The sequence below is a fragment of the Vigna umbellata genome, chromosome 2, assembly GCF_029865625.1.
Source record: "Vigna umbellata cultivar VRB3 chromosome 2, Vumbellata_1.0, whole genome shotgun sequence".
Taxonomy (NCBI): domain Eukaryota; kingdom Viridiplantae; phylum Streptophyta; class Magnoliopsida; order Fabales; family Fabaceae; genus Vigna; species Vigna umbellata.
Genome location: NC_142166.1, coordinates 51,818,353 through 51,840,430, shown reverse-complemented (window position 1 = coordinate 51,840,430; position 22,078 = coordinate 51,818,353). Strand labels below are relative to the sequence as shown.

The 22,078-nt window shown below is 31.5% G+C and overlaps 3 protein-coding genes across 3 annotated transcripts; 2 read left to right on the top strand and 1 right to left on the bottom strand.

Moving 5' to 3' along the window:
• Positions 1-2,664: 2,664 nt before the first annotated feature.
• On the top strand, positions 2,665-7,607 carry LOC148204283 (uncharacterized). Its single transcript, XM_088107445.1, has 8 exons — positions 2,665-3,692; positions 3,907-4,030; positions 4,533-4,662; positions 5,104-5,140; positions 5,230-5,467; positions 6,035-6,145; positions 6,228-6,326; positions 7,069-7,607. Exons 1-6 carry the CDS (start codon positions 3,462-3,464, stop codon positions 6,130-6,132), a joined length of 858 nt encoding a protein of 285 aa, XP_087963571.1. The 5' UTR covers positions 2,665-3,461; the 3' UTR covers positions 6,133-6,145; positions 6,228-6,326; positions 7,069-7,607.
• Positions 7,608-9,014: 1,407 nt separating this feature from the next.
• On the top strand, positions 9,015-12,263 carry LOC124834949 (SWI/SNF complex subunit SWI3B-like). The gene is made up of 5 exons (XM_088107444.1): positions 9,015-9,733; positions 10,155-10,580; positions 11,264-11,399; positions 11,740-11,870; positions 11,960-12,263. The coding sequence occupies exons 1-5, from the start codon at positions 9,113-9,115 to the stop codon at positions 12,149-12,151; spliced, it is 1,506 nt and encodes a 501-aa protein (XP_087963570.1). The 5' UTR covers positions 9,015-9,112; the 3' UTR covers positions 12,152-12,263.
• Positions 12,264-13,302: 1,039 nt separating this feature from the next.
• On the bottom strand, positions 13,303-15,536 carry LOC124834958 (psbP domain-containing protein 3, chloroplastic). Its single transcript, XM_047309797.2, has 10 exons — positions 15,382-15,536; positions 15,248-15,299; positions 15,053-15,156; positions 14,732-14,797; positions 14,542-14,622; positions 14,348-14,430; positions 14,162-14,237; positions 13,767-13,885; positions 13,650-13,694; positions 13,303-13,485 (listed from the first exon to the last, which is right to left on the bottom strand). Exons 1-10 carry the CDS (start codon positions 15,458-15,460, stop codon positions 13,459-13,461), a joined length of 732 nt encoding a protein of 243 aa, XP_047165753.1. The 5' UTR covers positions 15,461-15,536; the 3' UTR covers positions 13,303-13,458.
• Positions 15,537-22,078: the final 6,542 nt, after the last annotated feature.

The window sequence follows — 22,078 nt, the reverse complement described above, 5'->3', positions numbered from 1 at the left end:
ATTTAATAGAAAATATACTATACAATGTAATTTATTTGTATACTAAAATAGAAAATAAAAATTAATTTACATATTTTATATACTTGAGATCAGAATTAAAAAAAGAAAAAAAAAGAGTAATTTCTTCCTCGCCCAAATAATGAAACGAGCTCTGTTGCTCTGAGAAAGCGTCGCTGACAAGTCACCAACAGTTGCACCGGAGATGCACAGTATCCATCAATCCGTGTCACAGCCGCGTGGGCTCTTTACATGCAAATTCCAAAACAAATACTAACACCTCATCCATCCCAATTTTAACAAAATTTAATATCATGTATATTTCATTAAAGCCAACCTATATTTGTTTTTCTTTTAATTTTGATATTCAATCGATCCCGATAAATTGGAATCCAACTCAATATTAAAAAATATTGAAGTTAATCAATCATAAAGATTTCCTAAATAATTTTGCCTTTTGATTTTTCAAAATGTAAAAATTAAATGTCTTCTTACAAAACTGTTTCTTTGAAATATTTTATGAAGTATATGTTGTGTTATTTAATATAAAAATATTTATAGTATGAATATTTTGTTTGTTTAACTAATTTTAAATTTTAATAAGAAACATTTTATATTTTGCTTCATATATTTAAAAAAATTAATTTACAAAAAATTAATTTATCGTAAGATGTGAGAACCTAAAATTTGGGTTTGAAAAGAGTTGATTAGTGCATTAAACTATAGATTTAGTATTTTAATATAAATATGAATTTTTGAACAGGTTCATTAGTCTATTTTCATTCTTTCTCTAAGAACTCAGTTCTTTAAGTTCTTTGTTTTCTCTCTATCACATCTCTGCCTTCTTTCTTCCAGTCCTTTTCACTGAGTCACTGGATTTCTGTTTAAGTAGCGCTCAAACGTCCGCGACGTAGAGGGCTTCACAATCGTCCGATTCGTTTTGGGTTATAAGCTGGTAAGTCCCTGCATGCAACCTCTTCTCTGTTCTTAAACCTAACACATGCAATCTTTGTTGGTTGCATGCGTCTCGTGTTTTCCCTTTTTCTGTTCTATGCTAAATTTTGAGCTCTAAGAGTTGTTTCCATCACCATTTCGGTGGTTGTAGGGTATTGTTAGGTTCTTCACCGAGTAGGGTACTGTGGAAGCAGTGTTGTGAGCTGGACTGTTCAACTCTAAGGTAAAGGGAGCTATAATACTTTCTTATAAGTTGTTATATGTTAGGTGTATGGACCGATTTATGCATCATTGTGCTGTTTGGGTTGCGTTTTTAAGTTTTGAGTGTATGGAATTATATGTGCTGAAATGCTCATATGTGAATTTGTGAACTAATGCTTGTGCACTGCTTTAAACGTGTTGTGTGACTGCAAATGAGGATGTTTGATGAGTAAAATCTAAGGTAACAGCTGTATGTTGAAAGTTAAGAGGATTGGTAGTGTTTTGGGTCACTTGAAAAGAAGTGAGGTAGTGATTTTGGGAACTGGAGGTCTTGTGTGTTCTTGTGCTGTTTGGGTAGCTTATATAGGTCAATTTTGACTTGTTAGGAACCTTAAACTGGTCTAAAACAAGTTACAAGTAGTAGAATTGGATTTGGGTCCCTAAGTTGTTGATTTTGGTGTTCTAGAGTAGAATTTGAGTTTAAATCACTTTAGAATTGTAGTAGGAATTTGGTGTACTTCATCGAGAAGGTCACCCATCCATAAATTACTCCAGGCTAAGCACGCCTAACCATGGAGTTCTTATGGGTTAGACTACCGAAAAGCAAATGCATTTTGGTGATATGAGTAGCCAAATCAATTCCTTTAAGCTATCATTTAGCTGTATACTCACATACCTATACAGTCTCTAGATCACTCTCATTCCGGTGTATGTTCGATTCTTCCATGTGTCTCTCCCACTGGAAATTTGCCAGGAATCGCTTTTTGATTGTGCCTCTTTACCGACGATCATTCCCCACCCTAATCAGTGTCCGGGTGCCCAGTGTCACATTCTTACTTATATAAATATTTTTATAGTGATATTTTTTTAGCAAACTTAAATATTTTACTATATCTTATTATAATAAATTTAAATATTTTTCAAATGATATCTAAATTAAAACATGTGAAATAAAGTAAATAACTTAAATATTAATTATTTGATATAATAATATAAACCACTCAAATATTAGGTATTAGTTTTTAAAGGAAAATTTACAACTAAAATATATCAAAGATATAAACCGAACTATAACTTTACGCTAGAATTATATTAAACTTTTTTTATTTAACATTTAAACTTAAAGGTTTATTTTTTTATTCTTTTAATAAATTTCCAAATAAAAAAGCAACAAAATCGTGTCCTATAATTACTTCGTATAAATTAGTAAAAAGAAATTGAAAACAGATAATATAAAAGAAGTTTAAGAACTATTTAAAAACATGTAAACTTGGGTCTAAAAATAATATTTATAATGATAAAAACATTGAATTGCAGAAAACATTGTGATAGAATTGTTTTGCAAAAAGAAAGTGAAAAGAAAGGAAGGAAGTGTGTGGGTCCCGGGTGACCACAATCGCAGGCTGTCCAGTTGGGTTTGGAAAACTGAAGTGTCGAAAACTGAAACCCTGGTTCTACTTTTCCTTTTTATTTATTAATTTAATTTTGTTTTCCTATTGATATTGATTCACTCATTCATTCCTTTGATCCAAGTCTCTCTCTTTGTGGCCGTTGCTTCTTCCTCTTGCCTTTCAATTTCCTTCATTCTTTGAGCCACAATGAATGACTTTCACTTTTCTCCCACTCTTCCTCCTATTCCTCCATCTCTCCACCCTGTCAACAAACATCATCGTCACCAACAACAACTGCAACAACCATAATTCATAATTCACAATTCATTACCCTAAAAACCAAAACCCTTTTCTCTTGTCGATTCTCTTCTCTTCTCTTCTACCAAAAACCCAGATTCTTTTTCACTCTCACCATCACCTTTTTCACCTTCTTACTCCAATCACTCTTCTATCCCACCACCCTTCTTTTTTCAATTTTCTTTCCCCTTCTTCCCCACCACAATTCTAGGGTTTTTCCATTCTTCCTTTTTTTTTAATTTTAAATATATAAAGAATATAATTTCCAAATCCCCTTTTTCTCTCCACTTTTAATTCCCTAGGTTACCCTCTCAAAACTGTGCCTTTCGATCTCCCCTTCCTCTCTCTCTCTCTCTCTCTGTATATATACTTCCTTTGATTCTCAGTATATCTCTTCTAAATCTTCACTCTCTTCTCCTTTCCTTTTGGTTTTCTCCGCACACCACACCCACACGCAATTCTTCTTCCTTCTCTTTTCCTTACCATGTCTTAGCAGCCCAACCCAAATCTCAATTTATCTCTATTCATTGCGTGATTCATTGATTTTGCCTCTCCTCTCCGTTGCTGCTGCCGCTGCTGTTGTTGTTGTGTGCCTGTGGCGGAGCATAGTGATCGTTGTTAATGGCGTACCAAGCGATCCAGGGTCCGAGTTCGGGATCGAGTTCGAGTTCGGGGTTTCAGCTACTCAATTCTCCTTTCGGAGACACCACTTACACCAAAGTCTTCGTCGGAGGGTTGGCCTGGGAGACTCAGAGCGAAACCATGCGCCGCTACTTCGAGCAGTTCGGCGAGATTCTCGAGGCCGTCGTCATCACCGATAAGAACACAGGGCGATCCAAGGGCTATGGTTTCGTGAGTATCTCTTTTATTCCATTTTTGGATTTTATTCGTTATTACTGCTGTTGTGCTGTCACTACCAACACTACACAACACGCCGTTTGAGAAGTTTGTTGCTTTGTGTGATTCGGACTGTGTCTTATCCGAAGATTCATATTCCATTATATGATTTACATTTACTGTAGAATGACTTGGTTTTATCTCGTGTGCATGGAATTGGAGGGTATAGGTGACTTTCCGGGATCCCGAGGCTGCAAGGAGAGCCTGTGCTGATCCAACTCCTGTTATTGATGGTAGAAGGGCGAACTGTAATCTAGCTTCACTTGGTCGACCACGACCCCCTTTGCCTTATGGTATCGTGTCTGATTCATCTTCCTCGCTCTCAATGAATTTAGCTATGTAACGTGCTGAACTTACATTGCAAATCTGCGTTATAAAATTTAATTGTCATGTTGGCTTCGTCAGTGACGTCATCATCATTGTCGTTTACTGTTGTTGATATTATTATCATTATCGGACTTCCACATTGGCGTGCCTCTGATTTCGTGATAAAGTTATAAGTAGTGATGGAAAGAGATCGAATGCTTCCACCCCTTAGTGTTTAGTACTGTCATTTCCCTAAACTTATCTTCTGACTCGTATGGACCACCGTTTTTAAAAAATTTACTTACACGTGATGCTGTCTGTCTGATCTAGTAACATATTGCTTGCAATTTCTGATTAATCAACGTGTTTATTTTGCTTCAACAACTTTCTTCAGATGTGTAATGGTCTGCATCAACATAATCGTTCTAGTTTATTCTTCCTACTCAGATCGCTTTTATTTTTGTGGTTGCTTCTTCTTAACTTTTACAGGACGGGTAAGACCTGCCTCCCCTTATGTTGGAAGTGTGCAAACACCTCGCGGTGGCTATGTTGGAGGCTTTGGGTACCAGCAACCGCTTTCTTACAGCTATCAACAAGGATTAGTTTACCCTCCATATGGGTGAGTGTGGTTTGCAAAACAAATTTGAAAGATTTCTTTTCACTGCTAAAAATCATTATTTTGTTCGTTCCTTGTACTTGGTTATATATCTACACACAATTTTTCTGTACGTTTATTACTTTACTCGTTATCAACTCACATTTCACTTTTGTTGGGTGTTAAGTGACGGTGATGGCCTCTAAGGTCAATTTTCTTCGCGATGCAGTAGTGGTTAATCAGGAGAGCATAATCCTGAGAGATTTGGTTTTTAGTTTTTTTTGTTTTGTTGTGTTTGCAAAGCCTATTTGAATTGGATATAACGAACTAGTAACTGTTTGTTTATCTCAGTGTGTGCAAGGCGTTCCTAACTACATTTAAATTGTTCATCAGGATGTATTACACCAGAATCATGCTATAAAGGTGATCTTTTCAACATTATATGTGGTTGTTTTATCTTTGCAGGTATACGGCATATGGACCAGAGTACATCTACCCACAGGTTGAATTACCTTTCTTAATTGTCTTAGGAGAATTGATCTTGTTGTCTGTTCACTGCTGACCTTTTTCAACTTCCATCTTGTCTAATAGAGTCTGTATAACCCATATATGGGGCAACAGTACCTTCAGTTATATGGAGTGCCTGGAACAGTGAATACAACTATTTACCCCTATGGACAATTGGGTCAGGCTGTACCTAGTGGTCATGGTTATTCGGCAATGCAGGGTTATACAGTACCAGGTCATCAGATTGTGCCCTATGGGGGATCTAATGTTAATGCCATAACAACTTCACCTATGCCTGCCATTCAAGCCTCATTTCCCAGTGGTATTGTTGTCAACCCTAAAGAATTTTCATCTATGACTCAGGATGTGCCCTTTTGTTGCTATGTTAATTTGTACTTTTCACATGCCCAAATTTCGTGTGATTGCAAGAGTGCTGCAATACATATATTTTTCTTCATTTTTCTTTTCAGCAGCCATAGGAATTAACATTAACTTGAAAATACGTAAGCATGGAACCATTTACTTTTCAGCAAGTACTGATAAGCCAATAATGCAATGAAATTTAAGTTACTGGCATATTGTCCTGCAAATATTTATTAAATAGGTGATTTTAGTTATTGTGCTCATATTTATGTTGGAATTTGGAGCATGGTATTGTCTGAGACGAAGCAGTTTTGATTAAATATAGCTAAAAATGGTGTTTTGATTGGTGGTGCATAACAAATATGTGAAGAGTGTTTGATATTTTTTATATGTAGTTTGGAGAGGTACTGTCTATGTGTTTGTACTTGTAGAATGAGGCATTGAAGCATCCATGCGGGATCTCTTGACTTCTTTAGTCTCTGTGTAAAAGGATGAGAAATGATTTGCTAGTGTGTTGATTTTTCAGGAATTGCTGCACCGGTTCCTGGCCAACCGCAATTTATTGTTCCTGCTCCTTCTCCTCAGTTCATGCAAGGTGGTGGTCCTGACCAAACAGCTGGGTGAGGGGGCGAATAAGGTGGGCTATTTTTTTTTTGTATCTTACAGTGAGGCTCTTTATTTCCAATGTCAACTTATCTTTTGAAAGTATCATCTTACAGGTATCCTTAGTTTGCAGCAGGACTAAGAGCAGTGGAACTGCTACTTGAGTGGCGGGATTCCAATCTAGCCTTGGAAGTTAATTATTTTGCATTCTAGAGGTATGTTGCTTTGTTTTACATTGCCTTGATGAGGATGGTGAAAATGGGTTAAACTTGCAATTGATAACTTACTTTCTATCTTAATAAGCTGAGAATAGTAAATAGACATCTTACATTTCTTAAAATTATTATGGAATTGGGATCCTTCTTGAGATTATTTTGTCTAATTCTAAGCTGTAACTTGCAATCCTATTTAGTTTAACACAATTGAGTTCATAAGGCTGGGTCAATTAGCTCCAGGTAACATCTGCTTGTTAATTTGCCTCACATTGAATATTAGTGAGCCATGTCTGAATTAAAAACTCAGTTCTCTTGGCTCATTTCCTGCTGTAATAATTGGTAAGAATAGCTCCTATTATAATCTTAAGTAAAAAAGGGGAGAGAAAATTAGTGACTGCAAGATTTGTTAAAGTTCATATTTCATTATGTTTATTTCGTGAGGGTATTAATTCGCCATGTTATTGATGTACAATTCTTAATTTGTCCGTCTCTCTAAGTAAATAGAGGTTTGCAATATAATAGTATTAACTTTTTTTTTATACAAGTATGTCATTATGTCTGCTATATTTTATTTTGGCATCTTATTGATATTTGGGTCTCATTTACTCATGGCATGAAGGTTTTATTGCTCTAGGGGATCTGATTCCTATATTCGTTGTTTTCTATTGATCTGAAATTGAAAAGTTGGCACTGCAAATTATATTCTTTAGCTGGGCTATCTAACAAATGTTATGATATGCAGGTCATATAGTCATGCTCACCAAGTTGTGTCTGAGTCGCTCCAGATGGCGAAGGAAACTGGAATGTGCGGGCTGCTTTTCCATTTGGACATTTACACTAGTGTATTTATACCTAATACTACCTGTACTCGAGAAGAGTGGCAGTAGTATTGAATCAATGGGTGCTGGAATAGGTTTCCAGCTGCCACGTAGGGAATAAACTTCTGTAAAAAGGAAAATCACGTCTGAATCAAAATATGATTCTTTGTAGTCTTGTCCAGCATTGAGTTTGTAGATAGTTGTCAATGTTGGTGCATTGTGTGACGATGGATGGTCCATCACATTGAATGTGATTTTTGTGCATAGTAGTTGTCAGGGATTCTACTAGAAGACACGGGTGTAATTTTATGATTTTAAGATCCTGCAATTATGCAGGGTAGAACCATCAGTATATTCCATTAGAGAGGATTGCAGTGGTCCTTTAGTGTTATTATTTCACCGTCATTCAGCACGGAGTCAAATGTTCCACATTTTCTTGAATTAATTTTCAACCTTTTCGTCATGGTTCACTCTAATTGCTACTGTTCACACTTTCTTTTCTGATTTTTGTACATGTCAACTTCTTTGTAATCAATGGTGGAATCGCAATAATTGCAAATCGTGGTCTTTTCGGTTTGACATTGGGTTGGATTGTAATCACAATGATGCATTAGGTTTATGTAATACGTAGTAGTTTACGTAATACGTACGCATAGATTGGTGACGACTAATAATGCAGGTATGTGTATCAATGCAGGCTTGATCCAGAAGAAAACTTAAAGAAGAAACTTTGTATCGTGCAGCACCAAAATTCCTTCACGAGAACTGAAGGGAGTTGATTGATTGAGAAATTCCCTGATATGGATTTATTTCTTATATATAAAAAAATGAAGTTTTAAATTATGTCACATTAGGTTAGTTCTCTATATTAAAAAAAGTGTGAAGAGCTAAAATTTATTTGTATTAATACTAATTTTAATGTTAATTTAAACATAAATAAGTCATTTATAAATACTTTTATAAAATGATTCATGGTCAGATTTTCTTAATAATTTTTTAATCATTTTATCCCCTGAATTTTAATGATAACTTATAATGATTAAATGAAGAGTTCTGGATTTAAGAAATAAAACGTGAAATTAAGATTTCTTAATGAAAAGTTCGTGAAAATTAAAGATTTTGAATGATAATGAAGTATTTTACTAATAAAAGACTGGCAAATAATAATTATAATAATAATACTAATAATAATTCAAATATTGAATAAAAATGAAAATTTAAACAGAGAGAACAAATGTATCAAGACAAGATTGACTTAAGTTTTTTTTTTTCACTTTTGAGGGGCAATATATTTTTTTAAAATGAATGTTTGTTTTCTAAAATAAATAAATAAGGGCAAGTAGTGCTTTAAATATGACTTATGTGTTTTAAATATATATTTAGTTATTTTAATAGTACTAAAATCACATATTTTGAAATCATATTTTATAAATAAACTTCTAAATTATTAAAAGTTAAGCAGTGTTTTAAAATAGGGCTTTTTTGTATTAGAAATTGTATTTTAGAACAAGACATTTTAGGTAGAAGTATTTAAAACAAATCCTTCCCACGTTTGTATTTCTTTCTTTAAAAGATGATCGATTTTAATAATTTTTTTATTGATTTCTATAATTTATTTATTTTATTATTTTTTGTGACATCTAACATACGAGACATTCTAAATATTTTTAAGTTTTAAAGATTGAAATTTATTCAAAGAAGCTATAAAAATACAAATCTTACAAGAATATTATAAACAAAGATTACAAAAAAAAAAGGCATAAAAAGACATTTTGATTGAAGAAGAACTTACAACATCCATGAAGTATAAAAAGATATTTGGATTTCAATTTCATAACACATTATTTGAGCTGACGTGTTTATTTATTTCTAAAGATCCGTTGCAATTTCTGAATGAACTCTTAATTAGTTACTTCAAAATCACATAGATACGTAATTCGAATCTTGTAATAAGGGCGGCCCAGTGACATGGCCACCACCGCCACCTCTGCCCCCTCCGCCCCCTCCTCTGCTGCCGAACCTTCACCTTCTTCTGCGGAAACCCCCCCGGCCCCAATTCCCCCGAAGCAACCACCGCCTCCCCCGCAGCCTGCGTTGGCAGCGGTGAAGCCGGAGGCGCCATTGTCCGACCCGAAATCTTCCGCGGACGCGAACGTAATCGTGGTCCCGAGCTACTCTCGATGGTTCTCGTGGGACTCGATTCACGAAAGCGAGGTGCGTCACCTACCCGAGTTCTTCGAATCGGCTTCCAAAAGCCCTAGGGTTTACAAGTACTACAGGAATTCTATCGTCAAGTTCTTCAGGTACAATCCCACCCGAAAAATCACCTTCACGGATGTCCGCAAAACTCTCGTCGGAGACGTCGGTTCGATCCGCAGAGTCTTCGATTTTCTTGAAGCTTGGGGCCTTATCAATTACCACCCGTCTTCGTCGCTGGCCAAACCCTTGAAGTGGGACGACAAAGAGACCAAAACCGATTCTGCGTCCAACCACACCGAATCTTCTTCCGCTCCCGCTAAACAAAACACGAAGAGACTCTGCAGTGGCTGCAAAGCCGTTTGTACCATTGCTTGTTTTGCTTGTGACAAGGTTACTTTTTATCTATTATTTTTTGTCTTGACACAACTTAGAAACAATTTAGTATATCTGGTGTTATTAGCCTATGATACTTGTAGTTCTATCTCGATAATTTAGAGTATAGATGTTTACATTGAAGGACACTATAAGTTACCTAGTGAAATTTTAACACTAATTGGAAAATAATACACGAGGAATTGTTGTATGATCAGAGACCATCATGTCTCCATATATGTGATTAATTTACATATATGCATTATTTTTTTAATTTATGACAAATAATTAGTGGAACTTGATTATGAGTCACGTGATGGTTATGATTTATGGCCATGATGGTGGTCTGGACCATACCACAGTTTCCCCAGATCTACCTAAACTACAACATCTAAGTTTTCTTTAGCATTTGATAGAGAAAAAGCTGAAGTGTGTGCAGTATGATTTGACTCTTTGTGCGAGGTGTTATGTTCGTGGCAATTATCGAGTTGGTGTGAGCTCTGCGGAGTTTAGGCGAGTGGAGATAAGCGAGGAGACAAAGACGGATTGGAGCGAAAAGGAGACAACAAATCTTCTGGAAGCTATTACGCATTATGGTGATGATTGGAAGAGGGTATCTCAGCATGTTGCTGGCAGAACTGAGAAGGAGTGTGTTGCTCATTTTTTGAAGCTTCCTTTTTCTGATCGATTCCAGAGTTATGAACAACAACCTGCTGTCAATGGCACTGATGACAGTTCTAATCAGTTAAAGAGGGTAACTAATGCTGATACTGAATCTGATTTGGATAATGTTGCCTCAGCTGAATCTAGTAAGAGAATGCGTCTCACGCCTATTGCAGATGCAAGCAATCCTATTATGGCTCAGGTTCTTTCTTGCTCTCTTTATAAATGGCTCAGGTTCTTTCTTGCTCTCTTTATATAGAAAGACGAAAAAACGAACTGCACTAACCGCGCTATATCTTAATAATTAGATGGTTACCAGTGTTGTCAATAGCAGATCATGGAAAATTAGAATCCATTATATCATATACCAGATGTCATTGTGGGAAGATGGAGGAAGTTGCATGGTGGTTGAAATAGATGATATACATCAATTAAGTTCTATGCAAATTAAACTAAAATGCATAAAAACTAGCATAATATTAACTCAAAAGTTCAATTGGTTGGAGAATTGTGGACATGATAGGAGGTTGAAGTAGGAGGTGACAGAGGCTGATAGAGGAATCCTCCCTAGATCCTTACGTGAAGGTGAACCGAGGTTTCTGTATTCTGTATGGGGGAAGTTTAACAGATTTTGTGTGGTTGGTAGGAGTGCAATAGCCGTTTGTGCGAGGCAATGTCTTCGAGATTGCAGATCCGAGGGACTCCGCCACACAATAGCTCCATAGTGGCTAATTAACTTAAATGACAGCTAATTACTATGGTCTTGGATAGATTTTTTAACACAGTTATTGATAGCTGAACTGACTAATGGAGAAAGATCTCTTTGGAAGTCTTTGTGTGTCATAAATATAATATATTAACTCTTTCTTATACAATGTTTTGCAGGCTGCTTTCCTGTCTGCTTTGGCCGGGTCAGAGGTTGCACAGGCTGCTGCTCAAGCTGCATTGACAACTCTGTCTGAGGTTTACAAAGCAACTAGAATAAATTATCGGTCATTTTCAAGGAGTACATTGCTGCAAGGTGATTACAGACTTATATGAATGAGTTGATATGTCATCGGTATTAAAGTAATTTATCTGGGAATGGATGGACCGATCTGCATTGTGTTCTTGAATTGTTTGATTGGAATAATTTCTGAATGTAGGTTTGCACTGATATTTGCATCTACATTAGTGCACTAAATTTATCATTTCCTCTTTTCAGTGGTTAACTTTTGTACACTTCCGTAGAAAACTCATTTTTTTTCTCTTTTTTTTATGTAGTTTTTACATGATCTATGTGATTCTGTGAATTGAAAATGGAGACATTAATTTTTAAACTCAATTTCCTTAGCAGAATGGTGGCTTTATGTTTTATGCAGATGCCAGTGTCCCATTTAATGGTAGCAATACTTCAGATTCATTCCAAGGATCTCGATTGCATGCACATATACAGCTTGAGAAGGAAGAGTTAGATGTGGAAAAAGGAATTTCTGCAATTATAGAAGTTCAGGTTAATTTGGTCAAAGTTTATCTTGATGGTGTTTGTATTTACTAAGTTCTATTTTATTTTTGCTAAATACTGGATATTCTGTTCTGCAGATGAAAAGTATCCAAGACAAGCTTGTCCATTTTGAAGATTTAGACCTGCTGATGGAAAAAGAAAGGCAGCAGCTGGAGCAAATGAAAAATATGTTTTTCCTTGATCAACTCACTCTTTTATTTAATAAACCATCTGCTCCAAAAGCCGGAGAATGCCAAGAAGGAAATAGTGTAAAGACGAACCATGTTTAAGAAGTCTCAATTAGGCATTGATAACTCTCAATTTAGCTATTGATCTTAGGTTTAGCGAATGTATTCAATTTTTCTCTGATGGGGTCTTACGAGACTGTTCAATTTCCTGCAACTCTTTCTTCATGTAGAGGGTCGTTTAAATTTTTCAACCAATTGTACATGTAATATGGTAATGCATTGCTTGGATATGCAGCGGATGCATACGAGCCTTTTTCTTGAATCAACAAAGTAATTTAAATAAATGAATTTAAAGTATGAAACAAATACAGAAACATTCATTCTCCCAATAATGTTGTATTATAACTGGACCAATATTATAATTTTAAGCAACTCTTCAATAATCAACCTTCTTATAGTAAACATGACAACCCATTTTATTTTTTGTGATAACAAAAAGTAATAAAATTATAATTATAAAAATAAATATAAATAATTTTTATAATTTTATCAAGACAGTCTTTGTATATTTATTTTGTAGACAATTTTATTTATTTAGTAGATGATTTTTTATTTATTTAATTTAGAAAAATAGTTAACCAAAAAGAGAATCTCTTATATGTATAGGTATAGATTTTCTGTTTGCAGTCATGATATGTTTCTTTAAACATTGTACTGTGTAGTAAAATTATTTGAATGTTACTTCCTCTCTTATTCTTTTATAAAAATTAAAAAATATTATAAATGACAATAAGAAATTAATATCATCTAAAACTTTAAATATAACAGTTAAATAAAAATAAAACATATTTCAAAACTCTTTTTGAATTTTTTGTTTTTATTTAATTATAACTTTTAAGTATTAAGAAAACATTAATTACATAATTTATATTTTCATGTGATAAATACTTTATTGAAATTAAGAAAACTTATTGATTTTCATAATTTTTTGTCAAGAAAAAATCTTAAACCAGACTTAAAAAACATGGAAGTAGTAACACTGAATGGAGGCAGGAAGTAATAAGTTATTGGTGGATATTATTCATGTAACAAGTTTAACCTCTTATTCAAAGGTTTTTTCTCCAGAAATTTGTGAATCGGACAGATATGACACAGAATCCTTTGTTCATAACCATATTCTATCAAGGCTATGACCACTAATTTCTTTTCTGGCTGCTTCAGTTAAGGCAAAGTTTTATCAGAGGCACTCACAATCACTGTAAAATATCTTATCAATCATCTCAAATTGTATCTTACTGACACTAACCTTATATTACTTTCATTCAACAATTTTGAAGAAAATCCAAATTGGAATAGAAAAACAAAATGAAGGGTTGTGAAAAGGTTTCTTCCTCGGCATAACCATTTCTTCATATGAACCTAAAAGATGCCACTACCTGCAGAAACCAAGTGGAAGCTGAATTTCAATAAACAACTTAGAAGCCACTTCAATGACCAACGCTACTTCATCTTATCCACTACATGTCTTGGATCATCGTAACTTCGTAACCTTTGTTCTATTATTAAATAAAGGATTACTTAAAAAAGAAAACAAGTTCACCTTCTGAACTTCTGAAGCATATTTGTCTGTTTCTTCTTCCACAAACTGCATGCATAAACAGAATTAGACTGAACAGATATTGCAGTGTATGTTGTGAGTTGTGATGAGGCCACAAACCTGTCCTGTCACCGTATACAGTCTGTTATACCAACCATTTGATGCCATCCCAATAGCTGAATATAAATATCTGCGACTCTCACCAGGATTTTGCAGCCAATACTCGATGTAATAAATGCCTGATCCATTATTGGAATTGAATTAAAAACTGAAACTTTGGGTTTTCCCCACGTTTTCAGAACTTGGGAAAGTTTTTCTATGGTTCATTAAGCTCATGTCAGCATATGAATAGGGATCTAAAAACTAAAACATGTATTCCTTAAGAATGGTTTTCGCAAATTTGTCACATTTTACTTAAAAAGAGAAGGACAAAATTTACAACATCCTTAATTTTTTTCCTTATAATCTCATAACACATACCATAACGAACCAATTTCAAAAGTAAAAGTACACACCATTAGATGATCTGCAATCTATTAGTTTAGCAGCTACACCCGGGGGTCTTTGCCAGCTTCTGTCTAGTCCACTAACCTGTTGAATTCATTTTAACGAAAAAGGGAGAAATTTTAGCATTGGGTGGAATAATGAGAAAGAAAACTCTAAACCAAGTAATAATTTTAAATCTGATCATGAAATCACACCAGAGTCTGTGCAAACTCATCAACTTTGCCAAAGGATTCCATCCTAGTGAAATCCGGTCCCAGCCCAGTGATGGCAACGCTCACTGAAGCCACAACAGTAAGCAGATGATTTTACACAAGAAGAAATTATGATGGCTGAAGAGACAAAAAATCAGAAACTCAAATTGCGAAGAAATAAACGCTGAGAATAACACCATTGGAATTGGCTGTTTCTGTTGGGTAAAAGGCAGTTATTGATTTAAATCCATTAGACTCTCCATTTCCCACTTGCCACCCTGATTCAGCCATAAGAACACAAGGAGTATATAATTCAAGAAACTGAAGTTGAGTTGAGTCTATGGTTTTAACTTTCTCTTCAAAGCTTGCAATTCAATTCAAATTCACCTTGGGGAATCTCAATCTTGAACTTGTTCTCATCATCAGTGTACACACGAACATCCTCAGACACGTCTGAGACTCGCAAAAATTAACATTATACGATGCATATAGCTAATTAATCAACAAAACATACACACAGTTCCATAAATGTTTTTGAAAGTGTTTTCAATCAGAATTGAAGATTGGTTTTTATAATTAATAAGACATAGATTATGCAGATGAAACTTCAATTCAGAATTGAAAAATAGCACTAAAAATATCTATGAAACCGGATCCAAGACACATAATTTATTTTTAAACTAATTAAAAAGAAAATGAGAAAATCACCAGTGAGTGCCAATGCATTGGGGACTGCAAATGCAGGTACTGCTACTGCGGTGTGAAGAAGAAGTTGCCTTCTATTAACCCCACGTCCTTCTTCGATGGAAGAACTGAAAGAACAAACACAGATATGAAGACCATGTTGTGTGTGCATAAAACATTGGGAATTGAGAAGCAAAAAGGTAATACTTGAATTCTTACAGTGAGCATGACTTAGTCTTATGATGTTCCAAGGATGCGAGAAGCGATGGACCTGAACAAAAAAAACCTGAGCGAAATGATGACTGATATTGAAGAACATGAAAATGGAGTTAATGGGTAGGGAAATGTTGGACCTTTATCTGCCTGAGAGGGTGTGAAGTTGCAGAGTGTGGGTCGCACGTGCACACAACAGAACCAGGAAATGGAAGCCATTCCTTTCGGATGAGCTTCTTCTCTTCTCTGCCTTCATTTCTGATTTTGATATTTTTTCGATTTTTAAACCAATAGTATTTCTAGTTCTCCTAAATATCTAAGATTCTGATGGTTTTGTTATAAATGGTTAGCATTTATCCCCTAACCATTATTCGCAAAGGAATGATGAAAACTTATCATGATACACTTTTTAAATTTATGAAAACTTGAGTTTCAAATACAAAATTCACAAAATTAAGAAAAACAAGTTTAATTAAAACATTTAAACGATGTTTAAATGTTCTTAAACCATCCAAGATGAGTTACAATCATCAAGGAGAAATTAATTATGATCATATTCCTAATATTTTTAGAAATTAACCAAATGATACCATATGATGAACATTTAATAAAAAATTAGGGAAAGATCTTTTTTCGACAATTTTTACCGTATTTGCAATTAAAAAAAATAAGAATACAAAGTTTTACCAAAGATTCTAACACAAACTTCAATTTATAAAATGATTTTTAATCTTTTGATAAAAGTAACATAATAGAGTATTTATATTATGAACCAAGATTAATTGGCTCATCACTAATTAGGTAATCCAATAAACCATATAACTCAGAAAAATAGTGTCCATGAAAAAACTAATTACAATGTATAATTACAAAGGTCCAATGCAAAAAATTATGCAATTTTAATATTAATTGTCCTTCTTAATCTTCAATTCATTCACTCGTTGGAAGGTTTCTTACTTCATCTTTATCAATGAAGGTAATGTAGCGTAAAAGAATAGTTATACAAGGTTGAGGTTAATCTCACAATTACAAAAATACAAACACATAAGGTTTTGTTAATCTTACAACTAAATATTTAGAAGAAGAAATGGTTAAAATTAAATATTTACAAAAAAAAAAATTACTAAAATTATCGCAAACTCTACTCATAAATATTTTGGACTAAATAAATAAATATTATCTCATATCTACAAAATGAAATTTATATTAGAGTGTTGATTAAAATCTCATTGTGAAAATATAATTAACTCGACTTATTTTATTTTAATTCATCTTAAATGTAAAAAAGAAAATATTAAAAATTTTGACACTAGAAGTGGTGAAAAAAATTACACTATCATATCGTGAAATTACGTTATATTTAGAAAATAATTAATTTATTTGAAGAATTTGAAATTTATTAAAGTAAAATGACTGGTTTAGAGAAAAATTTAAAAAAATTATTTCAAATAACTGAAACTATAGACACTGAAAAAAAGTTGAAATTCCACGAGTTTTCAAATTCTTCCTTAATCATGATTAAAAAAGTACATAGATATAAAAAAGTCAACTCATATTCAATTTAATCCCAACATTTAGCTTAGGTCAACTCATCTTGATTATGAGTCTACTTGACTTAAACTTCGGCGAGTCAACTCATTTCTATCTATAGCAATGCTTCAAGATTCCAGTCGATTTAGTTCAATCTTTTGTTTGAGTCGACTCAGCTTAACTCTTTGATTCAGTCAGGCTAAACTAGACCTCCATTTTTGGTGATCTGACTCTACTTTCAGCCTATACCTACTCAGCTCAACCTTCGCTTTAGGTCTACTTGAATAGACATCCTTCACCTTAGGCCTACTCGAATTAACCTTCAGCCTAATGCCAAATTGTCTTAGACTTCAACCAATGTTGACTTATATCGACTTAGTTTGACTTTCAATTAACGTTGACTTGTCTCAATCTCTGATACAGGCCAACTGGTCTCGACCTTCAATTAGACTAACTCAGCTTAGTCTTTTGCCCGAGTTGGCTTAGTTCAACCCTTTGGCTCCAACCGATTGGGCTCAGTCTTAAGGTGGGGCCTACTTAGCTTGACCTTTAGTATGGGCTTACTCAACTTAGTGCTGTCAAAATGGATCACTTAGCCTAGCCTACAATGATTTTTTTTGTCTCGCTCACTAATATGGCTCACCATGGGTTAGTAGGTTAAATGGGTTGACTTATTGACTTAATTATAATTCTTTTTTCATTTAAAAAAAGTTACAAATTTTTTTAATTCAAATCTAAGTAAATTTAAATCCGAAATGTTGTTAAATTCCAAAACCAATTCAAAATAAAAAAAATACAATACAAATCCAAAATCTTCTTAAACTCCAAAATATAATCCAAAAGCAAGCTCAAAAAGTAAAATTAGACAGGTTCTACCCGAGTGAGCAGAGTTTTTAGTAAGTCGAGCTTGCTTAAAATTGGTCCTTTATCGAAATTTTAATATTTTTTCTATCCAACCCGGCTCAAGGCCAAATTACTATAGGTTCTAACCATTTTGAAAACATTAACTTAACTCGAGCTTCGACACGCCTCGAACTTCGATGAAGGTCGACTTGTCTTGAATTTTGACCAAAATTAATTATCTCAACCTTCGACTAGGGTTGATCCATCTTGATATTCTATTCAGGTTAACTAAAATTGCCCCTTCGACTTGGACCAATTGTACTCGATCTTTGATACAGACCAACATGGCTTAATCGAGTGACTCGGATCCGCTCACCTCGACTCTTAAGCCTAATCAACTCACCCTTTGACTTTTGCCTAATCAATTTGGTAGTTCTAAACTTCAATTAGTATAAATATTAATTATTTATACTAATAATTATTTCAAAAGTATAAAATATTAGTTATTTAAATTTCATCGGTAAAATATTAAATAATTAATCTTATTTATACAGTAAAATATTTAATGACATCTTTAATACAAAGTTCTCTAAAAAAATGTTATTAGCATTAATATAGTATATTATTACCTATAATTAACTACAATTCTTTATGTTAACATTACTATACTATATATTTCAATTAAAATTATATTACTATAATTCATTTATATTACATTTAACTTAGTAAAAATATTATTTTGTAATGTATTATAACATGTAGATTAATTACTCTATATATAACATTTAAAAAAGATTAATCACATTCATTTTATTTTCAATATTAAAATATAAAATGCAGGCAGACTCCACATATACATTAATAGATATAAATTTTATTATTTATTATTGGAATTATAGACATTTTGTTACAGAAGTTATATACTATTTTATTGAATACATTATAATTTAATATTTATATTAATTTTAATTATATATTTAAAAGTAATATGTGTGTGTGTAAAACATAATGTGTAAATATTTCTTTATTATTATTTAATGATTTTTTATTTAATATTTTTTACATTAGTAATTACTCTTCAATGAGTTTTATAAACTAGTAAGAGTATTAAAGTTAATTGTAGAAAATATTTCGTTCTTTTACATTTTACTATATTTCATATGTCAATAAAATATATATAATTGAATATCTTTTTAATTCTTCAATTTTTATTAAAAATTATAATTAGTTTATTTTCAAAATTTTGTTAAATTTATTTGATGTTCAGTTAACATTAAAATAAAAATATGTCAAATTGAATATCTAAATGGTATTATAAAATATGTTTGAAAAGTGAAATAAATCTTATAAAATTTAACTAAAATAACTAAATTTACACATTTTTTAAGTTGTCGAGTAAATTAAACTAAATTTTAAAAAATAATATTTACAATTTTTAATAAAAGTTAAAGAATAAAAACATATTTAATATTTCTTCAAATTATGAATTTATGATTTTAAAATATAATAAGACAAAATATAAAATTAATTTTTCTAAGAAAACAGTTGGAAAAATAATTATGTATTAATATAAATTGTTTTTACCTATCCCCTTTAAATTGATTTTCATAATTATTCATAAAGAACTTTAAATGTGGGCAGTTTTAATATTTAACTTATGCATATGTAATAATTATGTAATTTGTATCTTTCAAATAAATTTTAAATATTTATAAGTTACCACATTTTAAAATATGTCAGCATTAAAAATTTATAAATAACATTAAAATACAAGATTTATTAATATAACTGTTGAAGTAAATAGTTTTAGCATTTATTAATATCATAATATGCCATTATTATTTTATACTAAGATTTATTTCATAAGAATGTTATAATTTAAAAAAAAATGTGATTATTTTTATAATTTTTGTGCATCTGAATTTAAAATAATAATCTTTTTCAATATCTCTAAGATGCTTTGGTTACAACCATTTGTTTTGATAGTTAAAAAGTTATCCTAAGAATATTGGTTTTACTAGTATTTCACATTCTGTGATTCTATGTAAAATTTTATATATGAATTGAAATATATATTAACATTAAAATTGTATTCTTCCCTTAATAAAACTTTAAGTTCACTTACATATGACTATAGAGATATATTATTTGAAAATTACTTAAATGATTTCAGTAATATAATTTATTAACTATTAAATCGGCATTATATTTCTTATGCAAATAAATATTAATATCATTGTTATTTTAAAATTATTTTATAATATAATATATCAATACTTATGGACCATTAAATACTAAATTTATTTTATAAAAAAAATTCTAATAAGTTATATCTAGTATTATTTATACAATAATTTTTTAAATATATAAATGGATCTTTTTTCATTTTAATTTTTTAATTTTATATTTAAATATTTTTTAAAATAAAATAATTATTTTATCAATTTTATCATTTATCGATTCTTTAAATTTTATCTGTTTTATTATGATTTGATCATATTTTAATTAAAAATTATTTATAAAATAAATAAAAAAATGTATAATAATATTATAAAATTATTTATATTTAATTTTATAGTTGTAATAATAATTTTTTATCATAAAATTGAAGTAAATACATGTGAGTATATATATATATATATGGGTTTGCTAACGTGCGTATGCTTGTTTTTCAGTTGGTACATTTTAGCAATAGATACCGGATTTTAGTAGACAAAAATATCTTTATATATCGTGGATTCTAAGTTTTAAGGTTAAGGGTATTTTCAAACCCCCTAAACCCTTACTCACCTTTGTCATTCCTCTCAATTCTTTCTCTTTCATCTCTCTCACTCCAATTCTCTGTCATACCTACTGTAGCTCCAATTCAAAAAATCAGAAACACTTGCCTTTAAACAATTTGCCTTTGTAAATAGTTGAGTCATTGACATATTCACCTTCAGGCAAAGGTTCATTCAAGATCTCTTCAATTTCACCATCTTCACTAACCTCTCTAATTTCATCATTTGCATACGTTGAATCAACATCTCTAAAAAAAACTCTCCCGGCCAATTACCAATTCTTTTGGATGTCATTATGCTTGTGAAAATTAGATAAAATTATATACAACAAAAATTATAAAATGAAAACTCATTATAAAGTCATTTTTTTGTAAGAAATTGTTTAAAAACGAGTGTTTCTGATTTTTTCCAAGCCAATTAGCAATTCCTTTGATGTCATTATGCTTGTGAAAATTAGATAAAGACAAAAATTATAAAATAAAAACTCATTATAAAATTATTTTTTGTAAGAAATTGTTTAACAGCGAGTATTTCTGATTTTTTCCAGGTCAATTACCAATTCCTTTATGCTTGTGAAAATTGGATAAAATTAGATAAGACAAATTATAAGATGAAAACTCATTATAAAATCATTTTTTTTAAGATTGTTTAACGGCAAGTGTTTTTATTTTTTCAATTGGGGCTACACTAGGATGACAGAGAAAAGAAAGATTGGAGTGAGAAAGATGAAAGAGAAAGGGTTGAGAGGAACCAGAGAGGTGAGTAAGGGTTTGAGTTTTTTATGATATATAAGGATATTTTTGTCTATTAAAATCCGATACACATTGGTAAAATATACCAACTGAAAAACAGACGTACGCGTGTTAGCAAACCCCATATATATATATATATATATATATATATATATATATATAGTATAATAAATATTATATTTACTACTTTTTTTGGACTATAGTGTATTTACTACTTTCAAAACATTAATGATATGACACATAATTATTAATCACCCATCAATATTAATTTATTGCACATTAAATAAAATAGTAATAATATCATTTATAAATGATATTATTAACACAGTTAAATTTTTAAAATTTTCTATGTACTATTGGCTTTTGCTATTAAAAAAATATTATGTGTAAAAAATTTATATTAGGTATTATAATAATTTAATTATTTTCATTTTTAAATATATTTTTAATTTATTTATAACATACTATATTTTTCAGAAGTATTAACTTCCAGTCTTTCTGAACAGACTTTGCAAATTCCACTTATAGTCTTGATTTTGAAAGAAATACATAGAATTCATTATAGGTATTTAATATTTATTTAAGTATAGTTATTAAAGAAGAATTATAAAACTATAATAAATATATACCAATAACTTTGTGAATTTTATTAACATGTTTAGACAAACTCTTTTCCTAAGTGCTTCTAAGAAAAAAAGTTCTATCAAAATTAATTTATAATTTTTTTTATGTATTTCTAATTTAATTTATGTCAAAACTTAGTTTTTTTTTAAGAGCTTAAATATAAAGTTGAGAGTGAAAATAATAATAATAAAAAAAGAACGGACAGATGTCAGGAAGGGCAGTGCATGAACGGGATAAGCTTATCAAAACTGAATCCCATTCTTTTTTGAAACCAAACCAAACCCAATTTTAGCATATTTGTTTTACCT